The sequence below is a fragment of the Oreochromis niloticus genome, linkage group LG11, assembly GCF_001858045.2.
Source record: "Oreochromis niloticus isolate F11D_XX linkage group LG11, O_niloticus_UMD_NMBU, whole genome shotgun sequence".
Taxonomy (NCBI): Eukaryota; Metazoa; Chordata; class Actinopteri; order Cichliformes; family Cichlidae; genus Oreochromis; species Oreochromis niloticus.
In genome coordinates this window covers 35,495,666-35,523,486 of record NC_031976.2, presented here as the reverse complement: position 1 = coordinate 35,523,486, position 27,821 = coordinate 35,495,666, and the positions used below count along the sequence as shown (strand labels likewise).

The window sequence follows — 27,821 nt, the reverse complement described above, 5'->3', positions numbered from 1 at the left end:
AAATTTCAATAAGACCACGATCAAAGTCTCACGGGTTTCCACAGTGGATGGTGCATTTGGCAGATTTTCACGCCCTCCTGATCCAACCACAAAGGAATTTGTGTTCTGAGTAAAGAGGTGATCGATTTACAGTCACATGAAAAAATATTTTAAAATATTTTAATGGAATTTTTTTAAAACACAGCGTAACATTTTCTTTGATAAAATGTACAGCCAAGAAGAATCCACGTTTACATTTGAATTCTTGTTCTGATTCGTTTTTCTTTTTCAGCAGATTTTTCTTTTTTTGGTTCTGTTAACATCAAAGTAAAATTATTTCAAATTCCTCAAAGGGAAAGTAAACACAGACTTTCACAATAAAGTTTGAACACATGAAAGTGCACGACGTCGAACTGCGCACACAAAGAAACGAGTCTGTCAGAGTTCCCCATCCAACACCGGGGGAAACATGAACCGGCTAATTGGTTCCACAGACTGAAGCATGTGACTGGGATCCGTTTGGACACGACAGCTTTGACATACAGACATTAAAGAAAGAAGACAGCCACATGAAGTGATTAGAAAACAAATCGAGTCATGAAGCTGGACTGAAGGAATAAACAACATCTGAGACTTCAGCAGGATGTGAGCCAAATACTGAAGACAACAAAGATCAAATACAGAGTCGCCTGTTACAGTAAATCCAGCTGCTAAAAATCACAAGCCGAATGACGAGATGAGACTCATCTCAGATGCAAAGCGAGTCAGTTATGGAAAAGAATGTTTATTTTAAATGTTGTTTTTTTATATACATGTTAAACAAACAAAATTCTCTGCGTATTTCATCGTAAGAGAAAACACAACATACGTGTAAAACATGAAATATCAAACGAGAAAACTCAGACTAAACTGTAAACATGTTACGCTACTCGCTGCAGACGTGCGCGCCTCAGCTTTCGGGGGAAATACCAAAAATAAGAACACGTTATGGCTGATCAGCTGCCAAAGAGATGAAATCTGACAGTAGGAAAGGTACCATTACTGCCACCAAGGACTCTATAATTACAACCGCAAGGAAAAAGTAACGGCTTCACGTCTCAATGAAGGTCTCACACTTTCTTTACATAAGGCGGTAAAATCGAGACCGGCACAAAGTCTCAGATGAAATCACCAGTTTAATGTTGATACAGTCAGAGCGCTCACAGCACAGACAGTGGGCCTGATCAATGCCGTCATCATTTCCTCCCTTTTTGAAATTGTGAAATACTGACCGATTCCTGCTTTTAAGATGTGACCACTCACTGAAAAATGAACTTTGTCATACCAAAAATATTGTTTAGAGTTCAGACCAAAATCCCCGATTACGACTCGCAGACGCAGCGAACTGAGTGCAGAAATACAGAAGCGCTGACGCGGACCTGTCCCGCTCACAGCAGAGGAAACCTTTGGCGGTTTTCACGCTGTGTCAGTGAGAGACGACGGGGTTAATACTGTGGATTTACACACGGTGACCACTCAGAAACTGACTTCATCATCAGCGGCTGAGTTTCCAGGTTTCTGTGAGCGGTTTAAACGTAAGGCACATGGTGTTTCTGAAAAATGCTTTTTAAAGTTACTCGTGCTGTAACTACACATCGGAATTTGTTTCTTTAAAATAAAAAGTCTCCAGCTGCTGCGGTCACATCTGCCTGCTGTGAGCTCAGATACTTCCTGTACATCAGAGCTCAGCACACCTGGAGCAGCTCCTGCACCGAGTGCAGAGCCGAGCTTCCACCGATCAAATCTGAATCCAGAAAGGTTTTTATTTATTCTTTGAGCCACTGAAACTCTGATTTTGGTTTTTAAGCAGCGAGGAAACAAACCGATGAAGGCGGAGCAGACGAGCGTGTTTCCGGTCACACACGCGGTTAGTCGCGCCATTTCCATCGCGCTACGTTCAGTCTCGCTGGGCTTTACACACAAACCTAAGACATCTGAAGACGGCCGCTTGCTACAGGAAACTGCGACGGGCAGTTTCTCCTTCATTTTACGTGTACAGAACATATAGGAAATATTGCTGAGGTCACGCGTACATTCATGGGTTAAAAAGGAAAAAAGCAGCTGTGCAGAGTCTTCTTGGTTATTTAAAACCTCCTCAGTCGTCCTCTCTCCTTTTCCTCTTTGGAGCAGGACTTGCCTTCAGATCCAGAAAGTCTCTCAGTCTCTTCCTGAAGTCCTCGAGTTTGGATTCAGGTATTAACCCTTCTTCCTTTTCCAACTTTAAGCTCTCGTCTTCTCGGCCGTGCTGCAATCTGCTTGCGCATCCAGCGGCAGGTTGCAGGTTTGACTTCGGTGCGGTCAGGAGTGAAGGATGGAGCTCCGAACTCAGAGTTTCCACCAACTTCATCCGGAAACTTTCCTGCAGTTTCTGCAACTCGTCGTCCTGAAAACAGCAGAGAGAAGGCAGAGTGACGGCTGCTGCTCAGTTATCTCAATCAGCGAGTCTGCACTGAAGCCGAGCGTCGGCAGCTCGGCATCACTGACAGAAGCCAAAGCTCGCACATCAGCTGCACAGCAAACATGGCTGCAGGCAGCGAAATCAGCCCTAAATTCTGATGATTTATTTTTAAATTATACATCCAACACCTCCAGACGTGAAACACGTGTGAGGACGAGAAAGGAAGCCAGAGCATCGAATCCACACTCACATACAGCAGTGCTCGATGAGGTCGAGAACAATTAGACGACACTAGTGGATAGGTATCAGGTAAGACTGACTGCAGGTAATTTTCCTGCTCTCTCTTTAAACTTGGAATTAACAGTAGCAGCAGGGTAACAGGAAGCACGGCTTTAACAGCTGTTAAAAAGACGTCTAAGAATCCTTCAGGTTTCTTAGACGTTTCAGGGACAGGCGTCGCGGGGTGAGGGGCGGGGAACACCTGATCAGGACCACAGACTCTCACATCCACAGCACAACTCACAACTCTTCTGCTCTTATCACCGTGGCAACACCACTCAGGCTTTATGGTAAAACCCCGCCTCCTAGTGGTGAAAGTTTAAGGTACAGTTTCAAAACAAATATCTGCCTAAAAAAGTTTGACTTTATGAAGGCGAGCCATATTTTACTTTGTGTTCTTATAAATGAGCAGCCTCCTGCTCTGCAACACACAAGCACCATCTGCCCTTTAGAGACCTGGAGTATCATTATTATTATTATTATTATTATTATTATTAATAATGTTGGATGTATAATAATAATAATAATAATAATAATTATTATTATCATTATTATTATTATCATTATTATTATTATTATCATCATCATCATTATTATTATTATTATTATTATTATTATTATTATTATAATGATAATAATGGCATAATTAATGCGTCTGACATCCATCCGGTATTTTAATTTCACGATAGTATCAAAAAAGTACAGTTTAACACTGTCTCATTAATTCATTAAAGAGGTAAAAATCCTAATGACTAGAGTTCATCAGGCTCTGTGTTGGACTCCGCCTGCTTCGTGCGTACCTGTGAGGCGTCTTTGAACAGAGTCCACATGTCGGAGACGAGCTGTGCGGCCGTTTGATACGGAGGAGGCCGGCGGAGGGTCAGGCGGTCCGATATCGACTTCAGCTGAGACGAACCGCCAAACTGAAGAGAAGAAAACAGAAAGTCTTCATCGCTGTGACCTCATCAGGCTGCAGGAGCGCCACCTGCTGGTTTAACGACTGCTACAGGAGACCCTTTATTTTCCCATTTCCCGTTTCCAGGTTTATTTCCATTCATGCACATTTTATAAAGTGTATAAACTCGTCAGCTGCTTTAAGCTTCTACTCTGACTGGAGCTTTGCTCAGACTGACCTGAGAGCACTGACTGCAGACTTCAACCTTCAGATGCAGAACGAGACTCTCGCACCTCTGAAAAACAAAAACAGACATAACACACAAAACTTTAGAAGAAAATCTACCACAAACTGATGGAGACGGAGTCATTTTGTGAAGTGAGGTTCATGAGTAAGCGTTAGTGAGCAAATGCTGACCCTGAGGCTCTGCAGACTGAGGCTGGTATGCTGAAGTCTCTCAGTGCTATAGGGGTCCGACGGGTCTGACAGGTCCTGACATAACGAACAGACCCACTCTGACCTGCAGGACAAGGACAGACAGCAGAGGTCACTTCACTTTCTTTTTGCGCCCTGTGTGATGTTACTGATGCTCATAGTATCCACTTCCTGCAGATGTTTTGACGCATGCTCAATCATCCAAGTAAGGAAGTCCTAAAAGTTGATTCTGTTCATCTGGACGTTTTCAGTGGGAGGTCACTTCCTTGATCATTAAAACTTGTCATGACCACTGATCAAAGACCATGAGTACCATTCACAGAGAGCTGGTACTCATGGCCATTGATCAACGACAATTTGCATATCAACAATGAAGGAACTGATCTCCCAGCCCATGGTTCCTTCAGTGGGCTGGTTTCAGTTATTATGCAAATGTGCTGTTAATAAGATTGGAAACCTGCAGTCAGCTGAGACTGAAGAAATCACTCGGACGAGTGACGAAACGTTTCTCCCACTGAAAACATCCAGATGAACAGAATCAATGTTAAGAGACTTCCTGCAGAGGTTTCATAATAAAAGTAAATCAGGAAGAGGAAAGTGTTGAGTTTTATTCATAATAATTTAAAATTAAAAAAACCTTTTTGAATAGGCTTTAGATTGAAAATCAATCCAATTATCACACGTCAGTGGACTTCAGTCATCTTAAAGGAGCAAAAGGATGAAAATGATTCGGATTCTTACCAAAAGTCGAGTCCAACTGGGGGGACGTGGCAGTCTCTGTGGTATCCTCGACCGCAGGCTGAGCAGATGATCGAAGTGCCGGGTGATGCACAAACCGAGCAGGAAAGAATCTCCAGGGTTATTGGAGAGCCTGGAGACGATTCCGGCTTTATGAAATCCCCTTTGTCAGCCGCCACGTCTTCGGCATCGGACTGTAACAGAGCACAACGACAACAGTCTCTTAAAGCTGACCGGTTCATCTTATAATCCAAGTTTCTCAAGTTTGCCTGGATTACAGATCGTGTTTGACAAGTGCATCCTACCTGACAGTCGTCACTCATTTCCTCCAGGTAAATCTCATCATCAGTCTCTCCAGGTAACAGACGAAAACTGGGAAGGGGCCGTCCAACACTTGGTAGGGACACAGGCAGTCTCAACACAGACACTTTGGGCTGCCACCGACTCAGACTGAAGTCCTCCCGTCCAATCACGGCGCTCAGCTCTTCGGTGTCCTTGTCTGAAGTTACCAGTGTTGGTACGTCGTCTTTAGGCTCGAGGGCGTTGGGTTTGGCTTCGTCAGAGACTAAAGTGGCGGGTTCGGTTTCTTTCGTTTCCTGGCTCTCCTCCATATCTTGTATAGTGTTATCACAGCGAGCGTCAGCCACCAAGCCCTCCACAGGAACCTGCTGAGTCTGTTCCTGAGGGGAGGGGGGATGAAGTGTGCTGTCAAGTTCCTGAAGCGAGGACAAAGGGCTGCTGGGTAAAGCCGGGCTCTTATCTTCCACGGTTTGGTGCTCTGACGGTAACGTGTCGCTCGGTCCATCACAGCTCGAGTTTCCCGCAGAAATCTCTGGACTCACTTCTGTGATGGTGCTTTCCCCAAGGCCGCTTAGTTTCTGCGCTGAGGCCGGATGGAAGGCACGACGATCAGGCAGCCTGAAGAGAGCAGTCTCGTTGAGCAGCACCTGATACGTTCTCTGAGTGTTGGTCAGCATGACGATGCTGGGCTGGTTCCGGTGAGGACCGGCGGTTTGATTCAGAACTTGCGATGGTTGGACGGGTTTAAGGGCGGATAGAAACTGACCCGCCGGCAGGGGAACGTGGAGCCGGCAGGCAGCATGCTGAGAACAACTGAGGGACGGGAGGCATCAGTTTGGGGGAGGAACAAATAGCTGGGAGATGAACAGCTGCTGGCAGGAGAACTGATGAAGGACGAGAAGGTTGGAGTGACAGAGGTAGTGAAGATCTGTGACGTACTGAGACTGCTGACTGGAAAAAGCGAGTGAGACGTGTGGAGCAGCGAGCTGCACGTCGCTGTGGAACAGGTGGTGCTGAGCAGAGTGGCAGAGGAGGAGTATATGAAAGCTATAGAGGACGACGTGGTCAAGGAATTCCAAAGAGATGAAGGAATGCTGACGGGAACAGGCGAGGCAGCGTTACTGGTCAGAACAGCAAAGGTGGAGGTGGGTGGGCTGGTGGAGGAGGAGTTCATGGTTGTCGAGGAGGTGGTGGTGGCATCAGAGTTGACTGGAACAAGCAGGTTAGGATTACTGGAGTTTGGTGTTTGGGGGAGGAGGCACCAGGAGGACACGGGACGGGCGGAGTTTAATGTGGAGGTGGCTGGAGAACAAGCCAACACCATACTCGAATGTGTAACGAGAGGTTTGAACTGATTCGGAGAGGCGCTCAGCGAGTTAGAAATCTGAGCAGGTGGGCAGGTGGAAGAGACGGTTGGAGGAGAAATAGACGAGGGACAGGCGGAGGAGGAAAGATGAAGATTAGACTGATCGTAGGGCTGGAGCCACGCCGAAGGGCGGCATGTGGAACTATCTGGAACAACCAGGTTAGTGACACGGGTGTCGAGAGTCTGCAAAACAGACCCGGTTGTTGCTGCTGGACAGGTGGAGGTGGAAAGAGTGGTGGATAAGGGGGAGGAGGGAAACGCAGACAACTGATTGGTTAAATGTGTTGATGGTAAAGGGAGGATACTGATGGTAACAGGTGTGTTGGGGGAGGTGCCAGTTTGAGTGATGGAGCTGGTGAACACTGGACTGGTGGAGGTGGAAGGAGTATAAGAGGAGGAGGAGTGGGGAAACACGGAGGGTGTGGAGGATGGAGAAATAGTCAGCTGACTGGACACGAGTGCTGACAGACTGGGACGGGTGGAGATGGAAGGAGTGATGGAGGAGGAGGGAAACATGGTGGTTGTGGAGGATGAAGGAACGCTCGACTGAGCAGACACAGACGTTGATGGTGGAGGGAGAACACTGATGGTAACTGGTGGGTTACAGTTCATAGCTTTGCCAGTTTGAGGGGTGGGGTCAGTGGGCATTGGAAAGGTGGAGGTGTGAGCAGGAGGAGTAATGGAAGTGGAGGAGCTGGATAAGAGCGTGCACAAAGGAGAGGCACGGCTAGCTGGAGCGCCTGGGGCATTACAGTGCGGGGGGAGGGGCATGTTGGAGGTTGCAAGAGAGGTGGTGGTTGGAGGGAGAGCATGACTCAACTGACCCGATGGGGAACTCGAGGGCGGAGATCGAGGATTTACCGAATCCTGTGTGCCAACCTGATGGTGAGTGAGGAGATTATAAAGGGTTAGGTTGGGCGAAAATTTGCAAAAGGCCGAAGATGAACTTGACTGTGAGGATGAAGAGGGTGTAGCAGCACAGTCATTAGGAACAGGTGTAGCATTGGAACCGGCCGTCTCAGTTTGGGGGCCGGGGGGTACCAGGCGGGTGGAGGGGGAGTCGGAAGAAGTGGAGTCTCTTCTAGGTTTGGGGCCAGATGAGGATGTAAAGGACAAATTAAGCGAATGAGAAGCAGAGGCGCTGTCCATCACAGTGCTGGAGATGGGGTTGCAGGTGGAGGTGGGAGGAGGGGCAGCAGGAGGGGCCGGAGTTGCTGTGTTTTTATCCAAGGTTGGTGGCACAGCGAAGGGGATCCATGAAACATGAAGGTTACCTGGAAACCGAAACAATGGAGGAGGAGGAGGAGGAGGAGGGTGCAGCAATTATTTTCTCTCAGATTAAACTACATCCAAAGTCAAACAGCATCAACATAAACTCTGAGCTCATGGACAGAAAAAACGAACCAAACTGGCACATAAAATGATTCGGTTTGGTTTCCACACGTACGGCCGAGCGTCCGCTGCAAAACTGAAGCCACAACATAAAGAAACGGATACACGAGCGGACTTACAAAGCTCAGAGAGGATTTCCTCGTAACCCAACTTGGTAATGAGCTTCACTTCAGGCATTTTCAGAGGGGGGTCTGAGTCCTGATCTAGAAGGTCCTTCATCTGGGTTTTAATCTGGAAGAGAAAAACAAAGCAAAGATAAATTGGTTGGTTCACAGGCTACGCACTAAATCACCAGATTAACCGTTTTCTGCAGAATTTCTCCAACTTCTTTGCAACAGTGATGTTTTGGGTTTTTTTTTTACAGATTTTTATAAGCAATGATTATCTGATAATATTTGTGATTGGGCAACGCTCATAGGGATCACTGTGCGTGACATAACAGTCACATGATGTGCAAAACGCCCCTTTTTTAGGGTTTTTAATCTTCTTCTGAGCCAGCTAAGGAAAGAAAGCCTGGCTTTGCTGGACTTTAGTCTAACTCTGTGGGGACGTAGCGAGGACTGGCTCCTCCCACAGTTTCGGATCTACAGCAGACATCCATGAACAAGGAAACCACTCCAGCCTGTCTTTGCTTCTAATTGTTGTTGTTATGTTTCTGTCATGACTGTTCATGTATGAGTTACATGTTTAAACGTCTCTATCGCTCAATATCTAAATCTGACAATATACAGAGTCATCCAGCATTATGAGAGTCAGTGTGCCTCACATGTTTTCATACTGGCGCGCCCCATTAGTGGGGTGCAAGTCACCTGGCAGAAAAGTCATGCAGAACTAATGTTTAGCATTGGAATCACTTTTATGGGGGAACACAGAACGCGGCAGTTTTGTAATAGTATGCACATCCGCTGCATCCACTGAAAAGCTGCAGGCAAGTCGACAGCTGCAATAAATTATGGTACTAAAAAGTGCGAACATGTGGTCCAGTGTTGTGCCAAGGTAGGCATCCCCAACAGAATTGGTTTCCCCTGCATCGGGAGCGCGCACTGGGCTGTCCAAATCACGGACAAACAGTATCCCACACTCTTGATTTTTAGTTCACAAACACTTCTTATAATGACTAACTACTCCGGAAACTTTGGATGTTTTAGCTCTGAAGTTACAGAAGAATACAAATAAGTATCAGTCAAAATGTCCTTGGTTTATTGAAATAATCCACGAGAAAAATCAATGTATCAATTCTGTTGTAACCCACTAACTGAACAGTAATGTAACAACACTGATTTTTCATGTTTTCACTAAAACAGTTCATTGCTTCCACGTCTACATAGTTGTAATGGAGGCGGAGTCAACTGGATCCGCTCTCCCCGCCCAGCGAACGCTCCCGACGCAAGGGAAACAAATTCTGTCGGGGACACCCACTTTGGCACGCCGGCGAGGCGTGATTGCGGATGCCGCTCACCCGCAGCCGTGCCGCAGACCACGCCCCGCCGCAGCTCTGCAGTCAAAAACAGGCTCACTGCAGCCACTAAGAGTGAAACGTATTAAACTCACTAAATTATATATTTTTCATCTCTGTTCACAAGTTTCTGGATTTCTTTTTTTTATAACACTGAACTTTATGTTTCCATGTTTGGCAACGTTCACGTTCTGTTTAACTTTTGCTTTTTTGAAGAGGTGCTGCAGAATAATGAAGCCGTGTAGTGACAAACATTACAATTATTTGTTTGAAATGAAAGTTGTTTAAAATAAAAATTACTGAAGGATTCATTGTGAATGAGTTTATTACGTAAATAAAGTTGCAGTTTGGCTTTTCTGTCATTGTTTTGTTTAGATGGGACGTGAAAAAATTTCTTCCTGCCGTGTGGGGAATAAAAAGTTTGAGAACCATTGGTTTAAGCTATGGTAGTGTGAGTACAGCTGCAGTGTGTCTGCTGTGTGTCTGTCACATCTCTGATATGTACCTGTGCGGTGTGTGAGAGCAGGGACGGCAGGTCGGTCAGATTTCTGGCCTTTTCGAGCGTTTCCTTCATGGATTTTTGGCTCTGCTGCAGCTGCTTCAGCTTCACCATCCTCCCCTGGATCTGCTCACATTCCAGCTCATACACCTTCTACACACACACACACACACACACACACACACACACACACATTCAGCATGTTTTAATCATTTTTTAGGCGCTCCATTGTTTTGTATTTTACCACAAATGTTGGCGTGCGAGGCTGAGTGAGCACAGACGTTTGATACTGAGAGCAGCAGCAGATAAGACTCAAGGCAATGCTGAGGAGTGAAACTCTGAACTCACTGCAATGACTTCAGAGCACAGACTGAAAAACATCCCTCAGCAAGAAGAAAAGTCTGTTCATAAATTCGGTTCATATTTTGAGAAAAGATTTGGGTCACTTTCTAAGAAATTAGAAATGTACACTTAAAGCTGAAAAAACAAAGACTTCTTCTTTTAGATACAGACAAGGACACTGCAGAGAGAAACAGGAAATGACATCAGCCTGCTCAACATTCAACAATATTTAAAACAGCTGATGGAACGTACCTGTATGTCTTTAAGGAGCGACATCATTTTCGCTTTCAGAAGTTTAGCAAAAGCGACGAATCCCGCCTGCAGCTCGGTCCTCAGACGAGACTCGGTTTGCTCGATGCTCTGCAGCCTGAAACACAGCAGAAGCACGAGGGGGGGTTATTTTCCTCAGACGGGACAGCCGGCACCTGAGGGCGATCGTGGCTCAAGAGTTGGGAGTTCGCCTTGTAATCGGAAGGTTGCCGGTTCGAGCCCCGGCTCGGACAGTCTCGGTCGTTGTGTTCTTGGGCAAGACACTTCACCCGTTGCCTACTGGTGGTGGTCAGAGGGCCCGGTGGCGCCAGTGTCCGGCAGCCACGCCTCTGTCAGTGCGCCCCAGGGTGGCTGTGGCTACAACGTAGCTGCCATCACCAGTGTGTGAATGTGTGTGTGAATGGGTGGATGACTGGATATGTAAAGCGCTTTGGGGTCCTTAGGGACTAGAAAAGCGCTATATAAATACAGGCCATTTACAGGCCAAGTTATTAATATCAAGTAGGAATGAGGTGGCGACCTTTACCGCGTGGAGACTCAGAACAGTCGAGTTCAGCAAAGAGACGTTTGGTAGCGATTTTATGAAATACAGTGAATCTAAGTCAAATTCTCTGAATGTTTCCGTACAAGATAACGAGTAAACATCTGTGTGAGGATTCACAGCAGTGCACAGAGTCTGACAGTGGGAGTGTTTCACGTTAACGAGAAATAACTTCAAACAAGGCGTTTATGCCAAACGCATCTTGATGGGAGATCAGGAGGAGGCTCTGCAGCCTGTGGCGAGGCTTTAGTTTCCTCCTCCTCACAGGTCAGGATGTTTATCAAGCCATGCTGCATACTTTCCAAGGGCAGCCACACATTATTCCCATCCATCCATTCTCTTCTACTTATCCTTGTCAGGGTCACGGGTGGGTGGAGCCTATCCCTGCAGAGTACACCCTGGACAGGTCGCCAGTCTAACACGTACAGACTGACAACCATTCACACACTCACACGCATTACTTGAGTTTTAGATTATTTCCAGTGGCACTGTGTAAATTTAAATGTTGGTTTTTTGCCCTCTGTGGCAGATTTCAGGCCCACCAATGATTTGAACTGAACATACAGGGATGGTGTTTTTGTGTTGGCCGGTCTGCACACAGTTAAAGCAAAGAGTCTGGGACACCCGCACTGCTGCTCCTCTGTACATTTACTCATAATCTGCTAAACAAAACACATTTTAAGAAGATTAAAAACACTCGAGCTGCTAATATGTATGTTTCTGTTTGTTTCTGTGGAGTAACGACACAATAAGGCAAAAAGGATTTATTCTGCTGATGAGCCATCATCTTTTCAGGAAGTAAACAGTGAAATCATCAGCCGTACCTGGTCTCCATGTCCTGCAGACTCCGCCTCACCGTGTCCTCCTGCCTCTTCATGGAATGAACGTACACGTCCAGCTGCTTCTTCAGGCTGACCACCGCCTCACTGACAAAGCGGTACCTGGAAACAACAGCAGCTGACGGCTCACGTCTGCACTACAACCACTTTAACAGGAGAACGTGTCCGACCCGCCTCACCTGTGGTTCATGTGAGTCGTCAGCTGACAGTCTCTGCAGGTGAGCTGCTTACAGGTGAAGCAGATGAGTTTGAGTGGCTCAGATGGGTGGAGTCTGCAGAACTTGGTGGGAGAAGACAAGATGTTTCCTGAGGACAACACACACACACACACACACACACACACACACAGATTATCACTTAGTTTGCTCAATAACTGTGATCTCAATTATTACTATAATATCACAGGTTGTAACAGATGTGGTAAAATCAGCTTCCCACTGAAACCGTCTCTGGACCGAGCGCTCTCTAACAGACCTGAACCGAAGTATGAAACTATGGTAAAATACTGAGTGTGCTGTGTTTGATATTATCTGCAGGACTTTTCCTTCGTTTCCACGTGTTGGGCTCAGAGCTCGGTGGAAGTCAGCGACACGTGTTCGCTCTGTGGCGCTTTGGCAGGTGAGGGAGACGCTGGAGTCCTGCAGGTCAGACTGAAACGCTAATGGTGTAAACAAAGAAACTGGAAAGTACCAGTGTTTCTGAGCTGGACACTGCAGACAGGCTGGGCTTAGCAAACCACTCCCCATTAAAGTGAGAACCTCCGACGGCCCGCTGTGTGGGAGTCGGCGTTTCTACGGCTCCACCCGTCGGGTCAAAAAGACTCAACTCTGTTTGGCTGTTTGAGGATTCAGTTCTTCAACAATAAATAAAAAAATGGTGGACTGAAGCTCCTGCTGCTGTGGAAACATCACATCCTGTTTTATTTGTATCCAACTTCAATTCATGAACTAAATATTTCACAAGTTGTGGCTTACACACTTAGATGTGCTTCTACACTTTAATTTTACAACATATAAGATCTTTTTGAAGCTCGTCACTAAGTCACGGTCAACAGCGAGTGTCAGCTGACTGCAGAGAGCAGTTTAACTCCAAGAGAACCCAAAAACCTCTAATCGATGATAAAACCGATCAGTGGCTGTGGGTTGGGTTTTTTACCTTCTGGCGGGTGATGGAGGAGCCTGTGTGATCTGGTCACCGTGACTCTGCGATGCGCCGACACGCAGACGCCGCACAGAGCTTCATTACAGTCGAGACACCAACATGCGGCCGAGGTGGCGTCGCAGTTGCTGCACTGAGGAGATGAGAAGGCGGAGACGTTCACAGGTGAGACTGAGCTCCAGCTGAAGGTCTTTTCTTTTATCAGTCTATTTAAACGCCACAAAATCAGACATGTTCACGTTTCCTGCACGTGTGCAGCTGCAAAGTACCGACCACGGGAGTCTTAAAGGTGTGTCAGAAGACACAAAATGGTCTCCATAGGGCTCGTGTTGTCTTCATATAAAACCAGCCTCACAGTGTTGTACGTGCATGCAAACAAACACACACACACACACACACACGCACACACACACATTTTCCACATGCTGCTGCAGGATCACATGTGAATATTCTTTGGTTAAAAAGCTCAAAGCAGGAGATCCTGGTGGTGAGGCACAGATAAATAAAATAAGGTTTGCTGGAGAGTTACCTGCTGACTCAGGTTGTCTCCTGGTGCTCCTGTCGCTTCCATGTTGCTCAGCAAAGTTGCTTCCTGAAAGACAGAGAAGCTGATAACGTCCGGCAGCTATGATGAGAACATTTGTGGAGTTGGTGACGTACCAAATGTGAGTCAATAATCAGTCTGATCCTGACACAGAAACCTAGAGCTGACATTGGTGACATCACTTCCTCTGTGCTCCGTGCAGTAATTACAGTTATCAGGTGACAGCAGCAGCTAGCAGGAGCGCTAACATAGCACGGAGGAAGTGATCCAAAGAAGCAGCTTCAACAAACTCTAAAATCAGAATTCTGGGTTTTGGTTGCAGAAAGGCTGATCACAGATTATCTGCATGAATAAAGAAAGTCCTCATCAATGGAGCTCTGATCCCGTGATTCTCCACAGCAAAGAGTTAATAAAGAGCAGAGCCTCCGTGTTAGTCCATGGACACATTAGTGTGTCGTCTTAATCAGGACGGGCTCACGTTAATGAGCTCAGGTCACATCATCATAAACATCTGCAACAGTTTATCAGCGTTTCAGTGTTTTAATAAAGTTCAGTAAACATTTCATGTTGCTGACGACGCCACAGCCTGTTTTTATAACACACGGTCTTTACTGTTTTATAACTTTATCTGTTTTCATCCTTCAGTGACAGACGGCAGCTTTCTTACTGACACGTGTCTGTAACTGAAAAAAAATCACATTTGGATTTAAAGTTTTGTCTGTAAAGACAAACAAGCTGTGGGAAATTTCAAATCAATATTTACATGTTGGTAATTTACATTTTAAATAGTTTGGTACAGTTTGGAAAGGATGATCTCTTTAAATACGAACAGCTTACAGATCGTGGACAGAATGACCAGTACGATCAGCTGTGAGATGGATCCAGGCCGAGCTGAAATGACCTGATCCTGATCAGATATCGTTCAGCTGGATCCAGGTTGGAGGCTCCTGCTATCTAGACGGACCCACAGAGACTAACTTTGGGGATTTACAGTAGAAAATATGAATTTAAGAGACCGAATCAGTGATTCCCATCGTCCAAAGGGGGCACATATGTATGTATATATACCCTCACTGTGTTTACAGCCCCCTTACTGCACTTTAAGAAAATTTTCCAAGTGAGGAGATTAAGTTCAGAGAGTCTGTTACCATGGCAACTGACTCTGAGCTCAAGTTCACTCTCTTTAACAGTAAACCCGAGTTTCCCTCATCTACAGCTTAACAAACTCAGAGCTGGTATTAACCTTTATGGTAGTTTAAATGCTGATCATGAGTCTGAGCTCATTTTTGTGCGATGATGCTGCTGCAGCGTTCATGCAGTCATGTGGAGGAGAGCTCAGATGGACAGAAACAACTTTCCGGGAAACATCCATTACGTCAGAGTCTGACGCAGCTGTGAAGTCACACTGAAACTCAGTGATTCACATGTGCATTTCTGTCCCTCCAAAGCTGAGTCCACATCCTACATTAACTTCAGCAGCTTGTCATCACGCTGTCACCGAAACAAGCGCAACTCAGCGCGTCTCCTCTGAGCCACATCTGACACTGGGCTTCGTGGGTTTGTCACCCTGAAGTCCACCCTCACGGGAAAAACCGTGAGAGCCGCACATGAAACAAACGCAGGCGTGTCTGTGGACGCTCTCCGTCATCCAGGTCATGGAAGAGTTTCACCTCTCATCAGTTCTTCAGGGTTTAGCGTGTCTCCACTAGTCACGTCACAGAGCGCATGTGTGAGGGTGAAGGTGAGCCGTGTGGAACATCATGTAAACACAGAGGAGGATCCCAAACACCGCCGTGACGTCACCACGCGGGAACAGCCCTCAGAGACCGGGATAAACACGTCGCTTTCTCACCTTCGTGTTATTATAAAGTAACCGGATTAAGAAAATCTTAAAAGTTTCTTCCTGTTAAAATGGAGTTTTTGCTTCCCACGGTCGCCAAGTGCTGTCTCGCAGGGCGTGGTCTGACGGTTGGGTTTTCGCTGCATTAGCGCCGCCGCGATTTAGCGCGGTGTAAATAAACCTGAGCTGAGCTAGACCCGGACCCGAAGGGCCGCTAAGGGGGCCGAGAGCCCCGCGACAGAGGCCAGCCCCGACACCGGAGATGCTGACGTGATGGACTCACCGTCACTACGCTCCGTCCACAGACACACACACCGTCAACATTCACGGTAACACGAGTCCTCCCGGTTTAGCCTGGAGCCGCTCAGACGACCACAGCAACGGAACCAACAAGAACCGTCACGAACACCACATAGATGTAACTTCCGTCCCGCTTCTTCTTCTTCTGGCCCGGGCAGGTGACGTCCAGACTGTCAGCGTATTACCGCCACCTGCTGGTCGTCACCGCAGACCTCCGGTACTCACAGACCCGCTGCAGGTTTGGGATACAGAGGAGCTTCTGTGACAGGAAACACATTTATACACTCACCGACCACTTTATTAGGTACACTCTGCTGCGAGTGAATGATTATCAGCATTTTAAACTGCTGTAAGTAATTAGTTGGCCTATAATCTGTAAAACATATCAAATATATCTTTCATGAACTACATCATTCTGAGCAGAAACATCACTACTGTCATGAGGCAGAAGCACCAATCAGTTCTTGGCAAAATTACTCTTACATATATATTCTTTATGTATCCGGGTAAAACGTGTCATTGACAGGGCAGCAGAAAAGAACTGCACTGATTCTAATGTAAATCACAGAGTAGGTGCAACAACACAGAGTCGTGCAGATATGTTAAAAACAGGTCATTTCTTAATCTTATATATGAATCCTGTTGTATATTTACCATTATCAGGAAACATATTAGACATAAAAACATATCAGAAACATCAGCCATCACCTGTCGGACCCCCTCTGTCCCGTTGTTGTTGTTATATTCATGGTGCTGGAAACCTTCCTTGGAGACGTGGGTCCACACTGGGATGAAAACATCACACAGGTTTGTTTGAAGTTCCTGTCCCACCACATCCCAGAGGTGTGCTGCTGGACTGAGATCAGGTGACTGTGGACCTGAGTCACCTTTCAACAGGTCAGTTTGCCCTTGTCTACATACCCGAATGCACTGAGCTGCTGCCATGTGATTGGCTGGTTACCTAATCAGGGCTCAACAGGTGTACCTAACAAAGTGTCCAGTGAGTGAATATATTGGATTTTAAATATATTTTATTTTGTTAATATATATTTATATTTTTTACATTTATTATTATTTAAATACATTTGAGATGTTAACATTTTTGAATGTAATGTTATGTATTACTCTAAGATAATTAGCAACTTAGAAAAATAGAGTTCATTACTGGGAAACTGAGGTGGATAATAAAGAAAAGAAGGGGCATGTCCTGTGTGTTTTCACTGTATCACTACGCACTAAAGGCAAAGATACCAAAAAAATCATGTTTAAAAAAAGATATCCTGATGTTACAACAAAACCGTGTCGGGCTGTGTCCTCAGTCTGCTCGTTACTAATTTGTTTGGATAACAAGTTAAACTTTTCTGCTCTTTCCAGAATTATAATAATTACAGCTTCACTCAAATATGACTGAGGTGCTGAGGCAGCCATGCAAATACACAAAACTCTGCTTTAGATTCAAATAAAGACACAAACCTGAGACCTGATGCAGCAGACGTGTTCAAGGTTTGATGCTGTGAGAAAAGCTTTATTACGCTTACAGACTAAAAGTACAGAAGAAAGTCAGACAGGATAAATGCATGAGCACAGCTTACAGCGTATCACCTCAGTCTGGTTTCATGGTTTCACACTTCATTCACTCACCATGTTGTGGTTGATGGAGGTCAGTCTGAGGACTCTTTGCTTCTCAGATGAATTTGAATAAGCCGGATTTTTGCATTAAGAAAAGACTCCTGATATCTTTTAAACAAACAGACCTTAATGAGCACTTCCATTCCCTGAGACTACATCTGGATTTACATAATTTACGATGACTTTCTGAGAGAGGACGGAGGAGCAGATGTTTATTATCTGGACTTTTAACTGTTTCCAGTTCAGCAGACTGGACGCTTCTCTTCATGTCAGCAGTTTTATGCATTTTGTGGCTCTATGAAGACAAGCTCACTAGAAAGAGAAATGAGATGAAATATTCACTCATTCAGTTATTTATCAGACAGTCATTCAGCATCTTCTTGTTGCCATGGAAACGACCCGCGTCATAACTGATATTGTAAGACTCACTGGGTTCATCAGTGGCATAAAGCACAGAAACATGTGGCTCTCTTCCACAATGCAGCTGCTATCACGCTCGGTACACAAACCTGACCAACAGCATGAAGGTCGCCGCTCTGCTGGCATCAAACGCCTCTGATGAGGTCACCATGGGTGGAAATGGTTTGAACAGCAGCGGGTGTGGTCAGATGGCAGCAGTACCCAGTACAGACAGTGGAGGTCGTGCTGGTCTAAAGTAAATCGTGCCGATGGAGCAAACGTCAGCTAAATGGTTTGAACGGCCTTTCATCACTCCGTCTGTGAGAGCGAGCACTGTGGGATGGTTTAGTCTGCACACCAGGAGAGGATTGATGATTTATTCCATGATTTCTTATTTTAGAAATTCGATAAAGCTGTAAAAATTCAGTGTTTGTCTGTGGAGAACATGAATAATCAGTCTGTCTATTAGAGGTAAGAGAGAACATGATAAACTATGTACTCGTGTTAAACGCTTATACTGATGATTTGGAGTCACTGGTCTTCTATCCACTGATACCAAACACCTGTTCTGTATGGACCGCTAACCCCTCACTGGTCTCACTGCTCTCCCGACTCTGTGATTAAACTCCAGGTCAGGTCTGCACCTCCTCCCCTCTCTTCCAACAAAGTCAATCCTCTGTGGATTCAGGGAACCTCTGGATTCATTTCTGGGAATAAAACTGTTCATATACTGTGTGATCATCATCCTTTTTAGGGGCAGATATTCTTTAAACACAACAATGCTGTGTTTTTGTGCTTTTCCCATGAACATTTGGACTCATGATTGCTGCTTATTATGGACTAACTGTATGTTTTTTAATCATATTTTCCTCTCTCAGAAAATTCGAACCCATTAAAGCTGTAATCCTCATACTATCAGCTTAATGCATGATTAAAAAAGATGTTTAGCAACAGTAACAGATTTTCCTTTTTTGGTCATCCGAGGGTTCGATTAAAGAGGTGATCGCATACGAGTCCTCACTGTGTTTCTGTACGTAGCCGGTGTCCACGCATGAAAAGATCAGAACAAAACAGGCTCCATTTAAACGTATAACTCAGTTATATGTGGAGGTGATCAGAAATCAATAATAAACTGGTTTAAATACGTTTTATAATTTTTATTACTGCTGGATGTTACTGTTGAGCTGTTTTCCTGATCTGACTGGAATTTGATGGAGAAAGTGCAGCTTCAGGTTGTTTAGATTAAATGTAATTATTAATAACTGAATGAAACTGGATACATCCATAAAGCATTTTCTCTTCATCTTCTTGCTGATGACATATGGACCTCTGTTGGGTCCAAGCCTCAGATGAAGCTCTCATCATTTTAGGCATTCATCATTCGTCATCCTCAGTCAGAGCTGCATCACATTTCTGTATAAATAAATTTTACACCAAAGTTTATAGAAATTTATAGAAAAACTTTACCATAGCCTGCCTACATATAATAAACATATAATAACTGCTGATATAGGTTTAGATTGCTTCCCTCTGATCTCTCTTAGCTAACTTCAGTAGTTACTTCCTCCAGATCACCAACATATCCATTAAACCACATTCAAGTTTTACCCTTAATTAAAGGTTTGATTTTAAATTTGACTGATTTATTTTCATTCACTATGCACGACAGGCTTTTAAGGTGAATCTGACAATCTGAGCTCTGATTTAACCGAATCATCAAGAATCAAAGGCAAACAACATGAATCAAAGTTCAGTCAAATAAGGGAACAGTGTTACCCAGCCATAATCAATATCATGAAATGTATTCAAATTAGTTTTATTGGCGCCTTGTTTTCCATCATAACCCCTAAGTGATGAAAAAGTAGAGTTGTGTAAAGTTGTTCTTTTATTTAATTCATAAGATGAAAATTACAATTTCATGCACTGGGAAAAACAGCTGAAGAAGAAAAGTCATAGTTATTAAAAAGAAAATCATTTGCACTCGTTTCCTGACAGCACAGCAGGACTGTGAGAGTCAGCCTGCTCAGGAGAGCAGTGGTTAGAGGTCCAGCAACTCAAGATCATGAAACAATCTACAGAGTAATTACTTTTCAAACATCACACATACATGTACTCGATTACTAACCCTAATATACACAATAATTTATGAGCTAACTACTGATATGTGTCAGTCAGATAACTTCTAAAGATTAAAAGACGTAATTGATTTATCAATGAAACATCAGCCAATTATAATGAATAAACAGATGATGTCACTTCCTGGTGTGCAGACTAAACCGACCCACAGTCTTCCTCCTCACAGTAACCGGCTGTCTCCTCCTCTCTGTGGAAAACCTTCCCATCGGGCTGCGTCCTCCACCTCAGCTTCACCTCCTCAGTGACTCCTTGCTCCACCAGCTTCTCCCTCACCTGAAACACAGTTTTCACACATTACATCAGTGTATAAAGTGTTTGAAACCTGATGAAGACACAGTGACTGATTTTTAACCAGCACAATCAGTGAGGAGTCTGAAAATATCAGGATGACTGAATTTCATTCTTAAATTCTTGAATTCATGCTAACACAGTTGTCATCGAGTATTTTCTTTTGCTGACTGAGGACATGCAGACTAGAGGAAAATACCACCAAATGATCCTCTGGTTTTTTATTTTGAAGATGCAAGAGGCTGCAGTTTGGTGCTCTGCTGCAGGAACAGGGTATCATGTGTCCCCTGACCTGCTTCAGGATGGACTCTTGCACTGCGGGGTTGTTCAGGTCTGCAGATCCCGCTCTCAGCCAAACCTTCACGCTGCGCTTCAACACTGGAGTTTGGACATCTGCAGAGAAACAACAAGCTGATCAGATCAGAATAGATTGCCTTTGTTGTCACTATGCAGTTGTACAATGAGATACAGAACATCTACAACACAGTGCAAACATGTGGGGGGTGGGGGTGCACAGTTCTGCAGCACTATATACATATGAACAGTATTAACAGAAAAGAAAAGTATAAAATTTACAATATCCAGTGTAAAAAAAAAAGGTAATTATGTAAATAGTGTTTTGTATATACAGTTCGGGTTATTGCACAGTTTAAAGAGAGAAATGGGAAAAATGAGTGGGTGGGACTGTGTTATCGGTGCATGTGTGAGTTCGTTTGGGAAGAAACTGTTCTAGAGTCTGTGGGTCTTTGTGGGTCCTCTCCCTCCTGCTCTCCCCAGTCTACACCCCCCTCAGGTTCAGTGCCAGGCCCACCACAAAGACCACTACAACCTGGCCTGAAAATGCTCTCTCCAAACTGCAGTTCTGCTTCACACAGACAGACTGGGACATATTTGAAAACCAGGACCTAGAAACATGAACAGGATCAGTTCAGGACTACATCAAGTTCTGTACTGCAAATGTGACTGTGGACACAAGCATTCAGGTTTTCCCAAACCAAAAACCCTGGATGACCAGCGAGGTCCGCTCACAGCCGCGCCGCCGCCTTCAGGTCAGGTGACAGAGCTCTGTACAGGGCTGCTCGAGCTGACCTGAAAAGGGGGATTAAAAAAGCCAAGACAGACCATAAAGGAAGTATCGAGTCCCACCTGTCCAGCAACAACACACGGGAGGTGTGGCAGGGAATGCAAGACATCATCAACCACAGAAAACAGAAAACCCGAGTGTGCAGCTGGCAGAGGAAATAAACAGCTTCTTCGCCCACTTTGAAACACCACAACAGCAACACTCATCTGCTTCAGCCCTGCTCCCATCCTCATCCTCACCTGGTTCCTGCACCGCTCCACTCACTGTAACGGAGCACGATGTCAGACGTGTGCTCCTAGCAGTGAACCCCAGGAAGGCGGCCGGTCCAGACGGAGTACCTGGCAAGGTGCTAAGAGCATGTGCCCACCTGCTCACCCTCATCTTCACCAGAATCTTCAACCTCTCACTGGATCAGGCAGCCATCCCATCCTGTCTAAAATCAGCCACAATCATCAGACTGCTGAAGAAGTCTCCCATCTCCAGCCTGAATGATTACCGCCCTGTGGCCCTCACACCGGTAATCATGAAATGCTTTGAGAGACTAGTCCTTCAGCACATCAAGGATTACCTCCCCCCAGAATTCGACCCCCACCAGTTTGCATACCGCGCAAACAGATCCACAGAAGACGCCATCGCCACAGCCCTCCACGCTGTGCTGAGTCACCTAGAGCAGCGGCAGAGCTACGTCAGAATGCTCTTCGTGGACTACAGCTCAGCCTTTAATACAATCATCCCGGACATCCTCATCACCAAACTGGTCACTCTTGGCCTCCCTCCTCTCACATGTGCCTGGATAAAGGACTTTCTCACAAACCGGCCCCAGACTGTAAGACTCCGCCCTCATCTCTCCTCCACTCGCACACTGAGCACCGGCTCCCCACAGGGCTGTGTGCTGAGCCCCCTCCTGTATTCTCTCTACACCCACGACTGCAGTTCGACCCACAACAACACTCTCATCATCAAGTTTGCTGATGACACCACGGTAGTCGGACTCATCTCAGGACCTGGAGGATCAGGCTCTGCAGTAACAGTGAGGACAGACTCACCCTGGTAGCAGAGGAAGGGGTGGGCATTGTTGCATGGCTGGAAAAGCCACGATGATGATGACTGGTCCACCATCATACAGTCCCCATCTGCTGATTGCAAAGTCAGAGGCAGGAACTGGATGTCGCTCCCATCAGACCACTCCCAGCTGTTGCTCAAACCAATCCAGGCAAGTGACAAAGAGGGAATCAGCGATCTACTTCCATTCATTGAATAACCATCATAAATGTCTGACGCCAGCAGAGTCATGATCTCCGTGTTGTTCACCACACTGTTGATGGTGCTCAGATCTGTGTACCTGTCCCTGCAGTAGGACTGAGCGCCGTAAAAGCTCCTCGAGTCCTGCACCAGGATGTAACGGCCAGCATCACCTGGAAGAGAAACGAGCAGACAGATTCAGAGCACAGGCTGCAAATATTCACCAACAACATTCACCTTTTTTAAACTAAAAACTCATTTTTTTAAGAAATTTTAATCGTTATGTCTTTTCTTCAACTAAATATTTGTCAAGTATGTGTTTTCCAGAGTTCCAGAATTCAAAATTCTTCTGTTAATGAAAAAAATAAGATTACAGCATTTTAAAAGCTATTTAGAGTGGAAGCACCCATCGTGCTCCTTCGTCTTGGTGCCGATGCCACTCACCGCTGTAACAGATGAAGTGCTTCTCTTCTGAACAGTCTCTGGTCGACCAGATTCCCAGTGCAGATACTGTCACACACTTCTCCACACCAGGCTCGCCCGGGCCCCAGTTTGTGAAGGTTGATTTACCTGTTCCAGTATAAGACCACTTCCAGACCCTGAAGAGTCCGATCCAGAACTTTTGACTCCCCACCAGCTGTTGGGCCGCCATGGTTTTGTCTTTGCTGGTGAAGGTGGCGAGATCGGTGTACTTCTCTCTGCAGTAAAGCTGAGCTTCGGTCCAGGTCTTTGACTGCGTGACGAAGTGGAACTGTCTGTCGCACTGACCAGACTGAAACTGGCAAACGACCACATAACCTGAGAGACAACACAAGAGACAGCCCTGACTGCAAAAACACAACACCCAGAAGGTCTGCACAGCCGTGAAACGCAAACATTTAAAGATCACAGATTATTCTGTGTGTCAGGAAAACTTCAGTTTATCGCTTTGACTATTTTGTAGTTCAACAAACTGCTTTGCTACAAACTCTGCTCTTCTCCGCTGATTATTCTGAATAGTTTTGTTCTATTAACATCTGAAAAAACAAAGTGATCCACAGGCAAAGTTTGATATTTTGACACTGGATTATTTTTATGTCTGTTCAGTTATTACACTCTTCTGCAGTATACCCTCCAGTATACCCTCCTGGTTATACTGGAGGATTGTTCCTGTTATAAGGGAGTTTTTTTCTTCCCACTGCCACTGCTCACAGGGATCATCTGATTGTTGGATTTTCTCTGTAGAGTCTTTAAAAAACTGAACTGAATATTAGGGTGTAAAAAACACCCAGCAGCAGATTAAACATCAAAACATTTATACAATTTCTGCATCACTAACTGAATCTATATAAATTCCAGTGACAATACACCACCAGCTGTTTGTGCTGGCATAACGTCACAGCTTCATTCAGTCATGTTGGTGAGATACACTTAAATCAGGCTGTAAATAAAAGAATCAGTAAAATGTGGCACTTTCAGCTGATTTTAAACAGAAACTCCACACATAACCTGCTCCAGACCAAGTTATGTGTTTATCATCAGTTGCTATGGTGATCTAACAGGTGAAAAGGTGAACACAGGAAACTGACTTTAAGCTTGATAATCTCACTCACAATCTCACTTCGTAGCACACCGCTCAGCTCAGAGGTTTCAGTTTACTGTGGTTTAAGGCCGACACGTTGCCACATTTTCTTATAACTAAATGTGTGAGAGTGAGACATGTTTACAGACCTGAGAGCAGCAGGAGGAGCGCTTCACCACACTGCATGACTGAGAGCTCAGAGACTGTAGGGACTTCTTCTGCAACCATTTCATCATGGACACAAAAACATCATCAGCATAGAGTGACACTTCTTTATTATTACTGAGTTAGCGCTCACTGTAAACTGTGTTAGCGTGTTCCTTTGTGGGAGCCTGAAGAAACGTATTTTCATGTGTTTAGCATCACATTCCTGCGATACAGGAAGGAGGATAATCACAGGCCTTAAATCAACCCTGGCCGGCCTGGCAGCACTCCTGTTTGCTTCTCCGAATTGGGACGATGCCATTTATGATAGATGGGACCTTCTAGTCTACAGTTCCACTTCAGTGAAACTGACCTATCCCACCGGCTGACAGCACCAGTTCTGTCATGAACTTAAAACAGTTTTACATTCCTGTTAAATCACTCAAACCAGACTTGAAGACCCAATGTACCAATGTGGCCCAATGAAGCCAATGTACAAATATTACAGACTGAACTTTGTGTAACTGAATTATTACTCACATCACTTCACATGAATATGAGACAAAGGAGAGCCTCAGAATGCACAACGTACCTGCAGTGAGGAGATGGAGTCAGTGTGTTTGCCCATGAGACATCAACACTGTCCCTCTAAATATACATCTGTTCCTCCCTCCTCTTCCTCCTCTCTCAGAAAGTCATCATTAACTATGTAAAAACCAGGCACATGTTCTTGGACATATAGAAGTGTTCATTAAAGTCTATTTGGTTAAGAGATTTATGGAGCCATTTCTGAATGCAAAAACAGGCATATAAATCTGAAGTTGACTTATTCACACTCATTTCAGATGCAAACGACCCTCAGACCAGAACAGACTGTAAATGAGGTCAAAAGTGTGAAGCTGTTATAAATCAAAGAGATGGAAGTCATAAACTGTGAGCAGGACGTTAGGTCAGTTGATTTTATTTTACTTCTCTCTTCAGTTTTACTCTTCAAGCGTAATAAAATATTTCTCCACTTGAATGAAGTTTTATCAAAAATGTTTGAATCTTATCATCATTTGTCAGTACAGACGGAAATCTTGGCATCTTCATTTGAATCTAAAGCAAAAGCTTTGCACGTGTCTGCATGGATACAGCACAGACTCTCTGCCTCACCACTTTGTGGTTATTTGAGTAAAGCTGTAATTATATTATAACTCTGATAAAAGAGTATTCAGATTCAACTCTTCATCTAAAATGATCTGTGCTGACCGACTGAAGACGCATTTTACATCTAACTTCTAATTGTACTGATTTGGCAGCTTTAATATTATGTAAAAATCTACTATTTTCTAGATTTTCCTACTTCTTGACTGTTACAATTCTCTGTAGTAATCATCACGTTGGCATCTGTTGGGTCTGCACTTCCACAGGCCCCACTGGTTTAGAAACTTATTCCCGTTAACGAAGCTAGGAAGCAAGACAATCAGCGATCGATCGATTTTACTTGCGCAAGGGAAGCCCCGGTCGGTGTCTCAGAAAAGCACTCTGAATCCAAGCACAGACGACTTCGACCCCGGCCTCCGCTTGCCACCTTTTATTGAAAACAGTTACAGTACACACAAGCACCACCCATTGTAAACCCCCCCTATGGTTCTAAAAGATAAGGTACTGTGTGTATGTGTGTGTGTGTATGCATGTGCGAGAATGTGTGTGTGTGTGTGTGTGTGTGTGTGTGTGTGTGTGTGTGTGTGTGTTTGGGGGTGCGTTTGTGTGACCTCCTGCCCACAAAAGGGTCATAAAGGCAAGAAGTTTACTAAACAAGAAAACAGAACCTTCACATAGGATGTGTCCATATAATAAAACACTACAGCCTCCTCCACCAACAGGCTGGGGAGGTGGTCAGAAACAAAGGAATGTCTTTGATCATGCTGCTTGAACTAAGACTTACAAATTTAAGTAACACAATAACAACATTTAACAATTTGACTCCAACAGCATCTCTTTGTTTCAGTCAGGTTTCAGAGCTCATCACAGCACAGAAACAGCTTTAGTGAAGGTTACAAATGATCTTCTTATGGCCTCTGACAGTGGACTCATCTCTGTGCTTGTCCTGCTAGACCTCAGTGCTGCGTTCGATACTGTTGACCATAATATCCTATTAGAGCGATTAGAACATGCTGTAGGTATTACAGGTACTGCGCTGCAGTGGTTTGTATCTAATAGACTCCAATTTGTTCATGTAAATGGAGAGTCCTCTTCACACACTGAGGTCAATTATGGTGTTCCACAGGGTTCAGTGCTAGGACCAATTCTGTTTACATTATACATGCTTCCCTTAGGCAGCATCATTAGAAGACATAGCATAAATTTTCACTGCTATGCAGATGACACGCAGCTCTATCTATCCATGAAGCCAGGTAACACACACCAATTAGTTAAACTGCAGGAATGTCTTAAAGACATAAAGACCTGGATGGCCGCTAACTTTCTGCTTCTTAATTCAGATCAAACTGAGGTTATTGTACTCGGCCCTGAAAATCTTAGAAATATGGTATCTAACCAGATTCTTACTCTGGATGGCATTACCTTGGCCTCCAGTAACACTGTGAGGAACCTTGGAGTCATTTTTGACCAGGACATGTCCTAGAAAGAGAGAGCAGATTTCTCCTGTTTTGGCTTCCCTTCATTGGCTTCCTGTTAAATCCAGAATTCAAAATCCTGCTCCTCACATTGAATAGAATTAAACAGAATAGTTTCATGTTTTATTGTCTTATGCAGACAGTGTAGGAACATTTACCTGTAATGAAATTCTTAGGCTTGTGTTCCTCAGCTTTACATGAACATATAGAAGTTTACAGGTATATTTAGAAAGAAAATAACAACAATAATGATAATAATAAAATAAAAAATATTAAGAGAATTTAAAACTTTTTTTTTGTATTTACAGTTTTACAGTGAGGATTTAAAGTGGTTTAAAGTGACAGTGTGTCTTTGTGCAATGGTGTGTGCAGAATGTCAACAGTTCGAAAGCCTGATGGCTTGTGGGTAGAAACTGTCTCTGTGTCTGCTGGTGCGGGTCTGAATGCTTCTGTACCGCCTGTAAGGAGTGTGAAAAGTCTGTGGCTTGGATCAGAGAGGATCTGCTGCGTCTTCCTCATACAACGCTGTGAATAGCTGTTTATTGTCATTGAACAACAGGGTTTGGGCCAGTTAGGTTCAGGGTCATCAGTGATGATGACCTCACAGGGTTAAAAAGCCCAGCTTAACAGAGAAAGTTGATAACCAATGTCGTCATTATCTCTTCAAGAGTTTGTTGAGACTTTGTTGAGCCAGCTGACTCAACGAAAGTCTGGCTGTGTTGAACTTCTTCGTAGTATACAGTCTACAGACAAGATTAAATACTTATACTGCTTCCTTATTCTACCTCCAAATTACTTAACAAGTGGAAAAAATCCTGTATTTTCACTCAGCAAGTGGGCAACATCATATGAGCTTGGAAGGGGCGGGGCTACATGCATTTACCCAGAAACATGGAGCGAGGAAGAGCCTGTTTCACCTGCGAGCTCAGTAAAAGGAAAGAATGAGTTTGGGCCCAGCAGCAGAAAAATTCCACTGATCCCATCTTTCTCCTGTGTGCTAACCATCCTGCACCAAGCCCAGTGAGCAGAGGTGTAATCATCATCGTCATATCCAAGGTGGAGCACCCACCACCCTTCATCCACCCTCCAACTGCCCCTTGCCACAGT

The 27,821-nt window shown here is 44.8% G+C and overlaps 3 protein-coding genes across 7 annotated transcripts; all 3 read right to left on the bottom strand.

Annotated features, from left to right (window-relative positions):
* Positions 1-145: 145 nt before the first annotated feature.
* Positions 146-5,876, bottom strand: trim33l (tripartite motif containing 33, like). The gene is made up of 6 exons (XM_019355547.2): positions 5,069-5,876; positions 4,767-4,957; positions 4,008-4,110; positions 3,829-3,885; positions 3,496-3,618; positions 146-2,401 (listed from the first exon to the last, which is right to left on the bottom strand). Exons 1-6 carry the CDS (start codon positions 5,738-5,740, stop codon positions 2,114-2,116), a joined length of 1,434 nt encoding a protein of 477 aa, XP_019211092.1. The 5' UTR covers positions 5,741-5,876; the 3' UTR covers positions 146-2,113.
* Positions 5,756-15,764, bottom strand: LOC109194539 (mucin-5AC-like). Its single transcript, XM_019355546.2, has 9 exons — positions 15,594-15,764; positions 13,456-13,518; positions 12,924-13,059; positions 11,948-12,074; positions 11,754-11,870; positions 10,371-10,485; positions 9,783-9,929; positions 7,941-8,052; positions 5,756-7,703 (listed from the first exon to the last, which is right to left on the bottom strand). The coding sequence occupies exons 2-9, from the start codon at positions 13,495-13,497 to the stop codon at positions 5,782-5,784; spliced, it is 2,718 nt and encodes a 905-aa protein (XP_019211091.1). The 5' UTR covers positions 13,498-13,518; positions 15,594-15,764; the 3' UTR covers positions 5,756-5,781.
* A 3,941-nt stretch (positions 15,765-19,705) lies between these two features.
* Positions 19,706-24,720, bottom strand: LOC109200114 (putative C-type lectin domain family 20 member A). 5 transcript variants are annotated; one of them, XM_025911468.1, is made up of 5 exons: positions 24,099-24,720; positions 22,833-23,186; positions 22,193-22,561; positions 20,355-20,455; positions 19,706-20,047 (listed from the first exon to the last, which is right to left on the bottom strand). In XM_025911468.1, exons 1-5 carry the CDS (start codon positions 24,175-24,177, stop codon positions 19,910-19,912), a joined length of 1,041 nt encoding a protein of 346 aa, XP_025767253.1. In that variant the 5' UTR covers positions 24,178-24,720; the 3' UTR covers positions 19,706-19,909. The 5 variants fall into 5 exon arrangements, with proteins under 5 accessions (XP_025767253.1, XP_025767256.1, XP_025767252.1 ...); XM_025911471.1 differs by lacking the exon at positions 19,706-20,047 and having other exon boundaries at positions 20,145-20,455; positions 22,193-22,338; positions 22,489-22,561; XM_025911467.1 differs by lacking the exon at positions 19,706-20,047 and having other exon boundaries at positions 20,145-20,455.
* Between the last annotated feature and the right edge of the window lie 3,101 nt (positions 24,721-27,821).

Bases quoted from the DNA above. Each gene is read 5' to 3' on its own strand.
- LOC109200114 (XM_025911467.1), bottom strand. From the start codon at position 24,177: ATGGTTGCAGAAGAAGTCCCTACAGTCTCTGAGCTCTCAGTCATGCAG. The intron at 23,187-24,098 runs GTCTGTAAACAT...GTTGTCTCTCAG, and splicing joins GCTCCTCCTGCTGCTCTCAG to GTTATGTGGTCGTTTGCCAG. The intron at 22,562-22,832 runs GTGAGTGGCATC...TTTCTCTTCCAG, and splicing joins GCACTTCATCTGTTACAGCG to GTGATGCTGGCCGTTACATC.
- trim33l (XM_019355547.2), bottom strand. From the start codon at position 5,740: ATGCTGACCAACACTCAGAGAACGTATCAGGTGCTGCTCAACGAGACT. The intron at 4,111-4,766 runs GTAAGAATCCGA...CTTGTCCTGCAG, and splicing joins CCAGTTGGACTCGACTTTTG to GTCAGAGTGGGTCTGTTCGT. The intron at 3,886-4,007 runs GTCAGCATTTGC...TTTGTTTTTCAG, and splicing joins TCAGTCTGCAGAGCCTCAGG to AGGTGCGAGAGTCTCGTTCT.
- LOC109194539 (XM_019355546.2), bottom strand. From the start codon at position 13,497: ATGGAAGCGACAGGAGCACCAGGAGACAACCTGAGTCAGCAG. The intron at 13,060-13,455 runs GTAACTCTCCAG...TCATCTCCTCAG, and splicing joins GAGACAACCTGAGTCAGCAG to TGCAGCAACTGCGACGCCAC. The intron at 9,930-10,370 runs GTACGTTCCATC...GTGTGTGTGTAG, and splicing joins CGCTCCTTAAAGACATACAG to AAGGTGTATGAGCTGGAATG.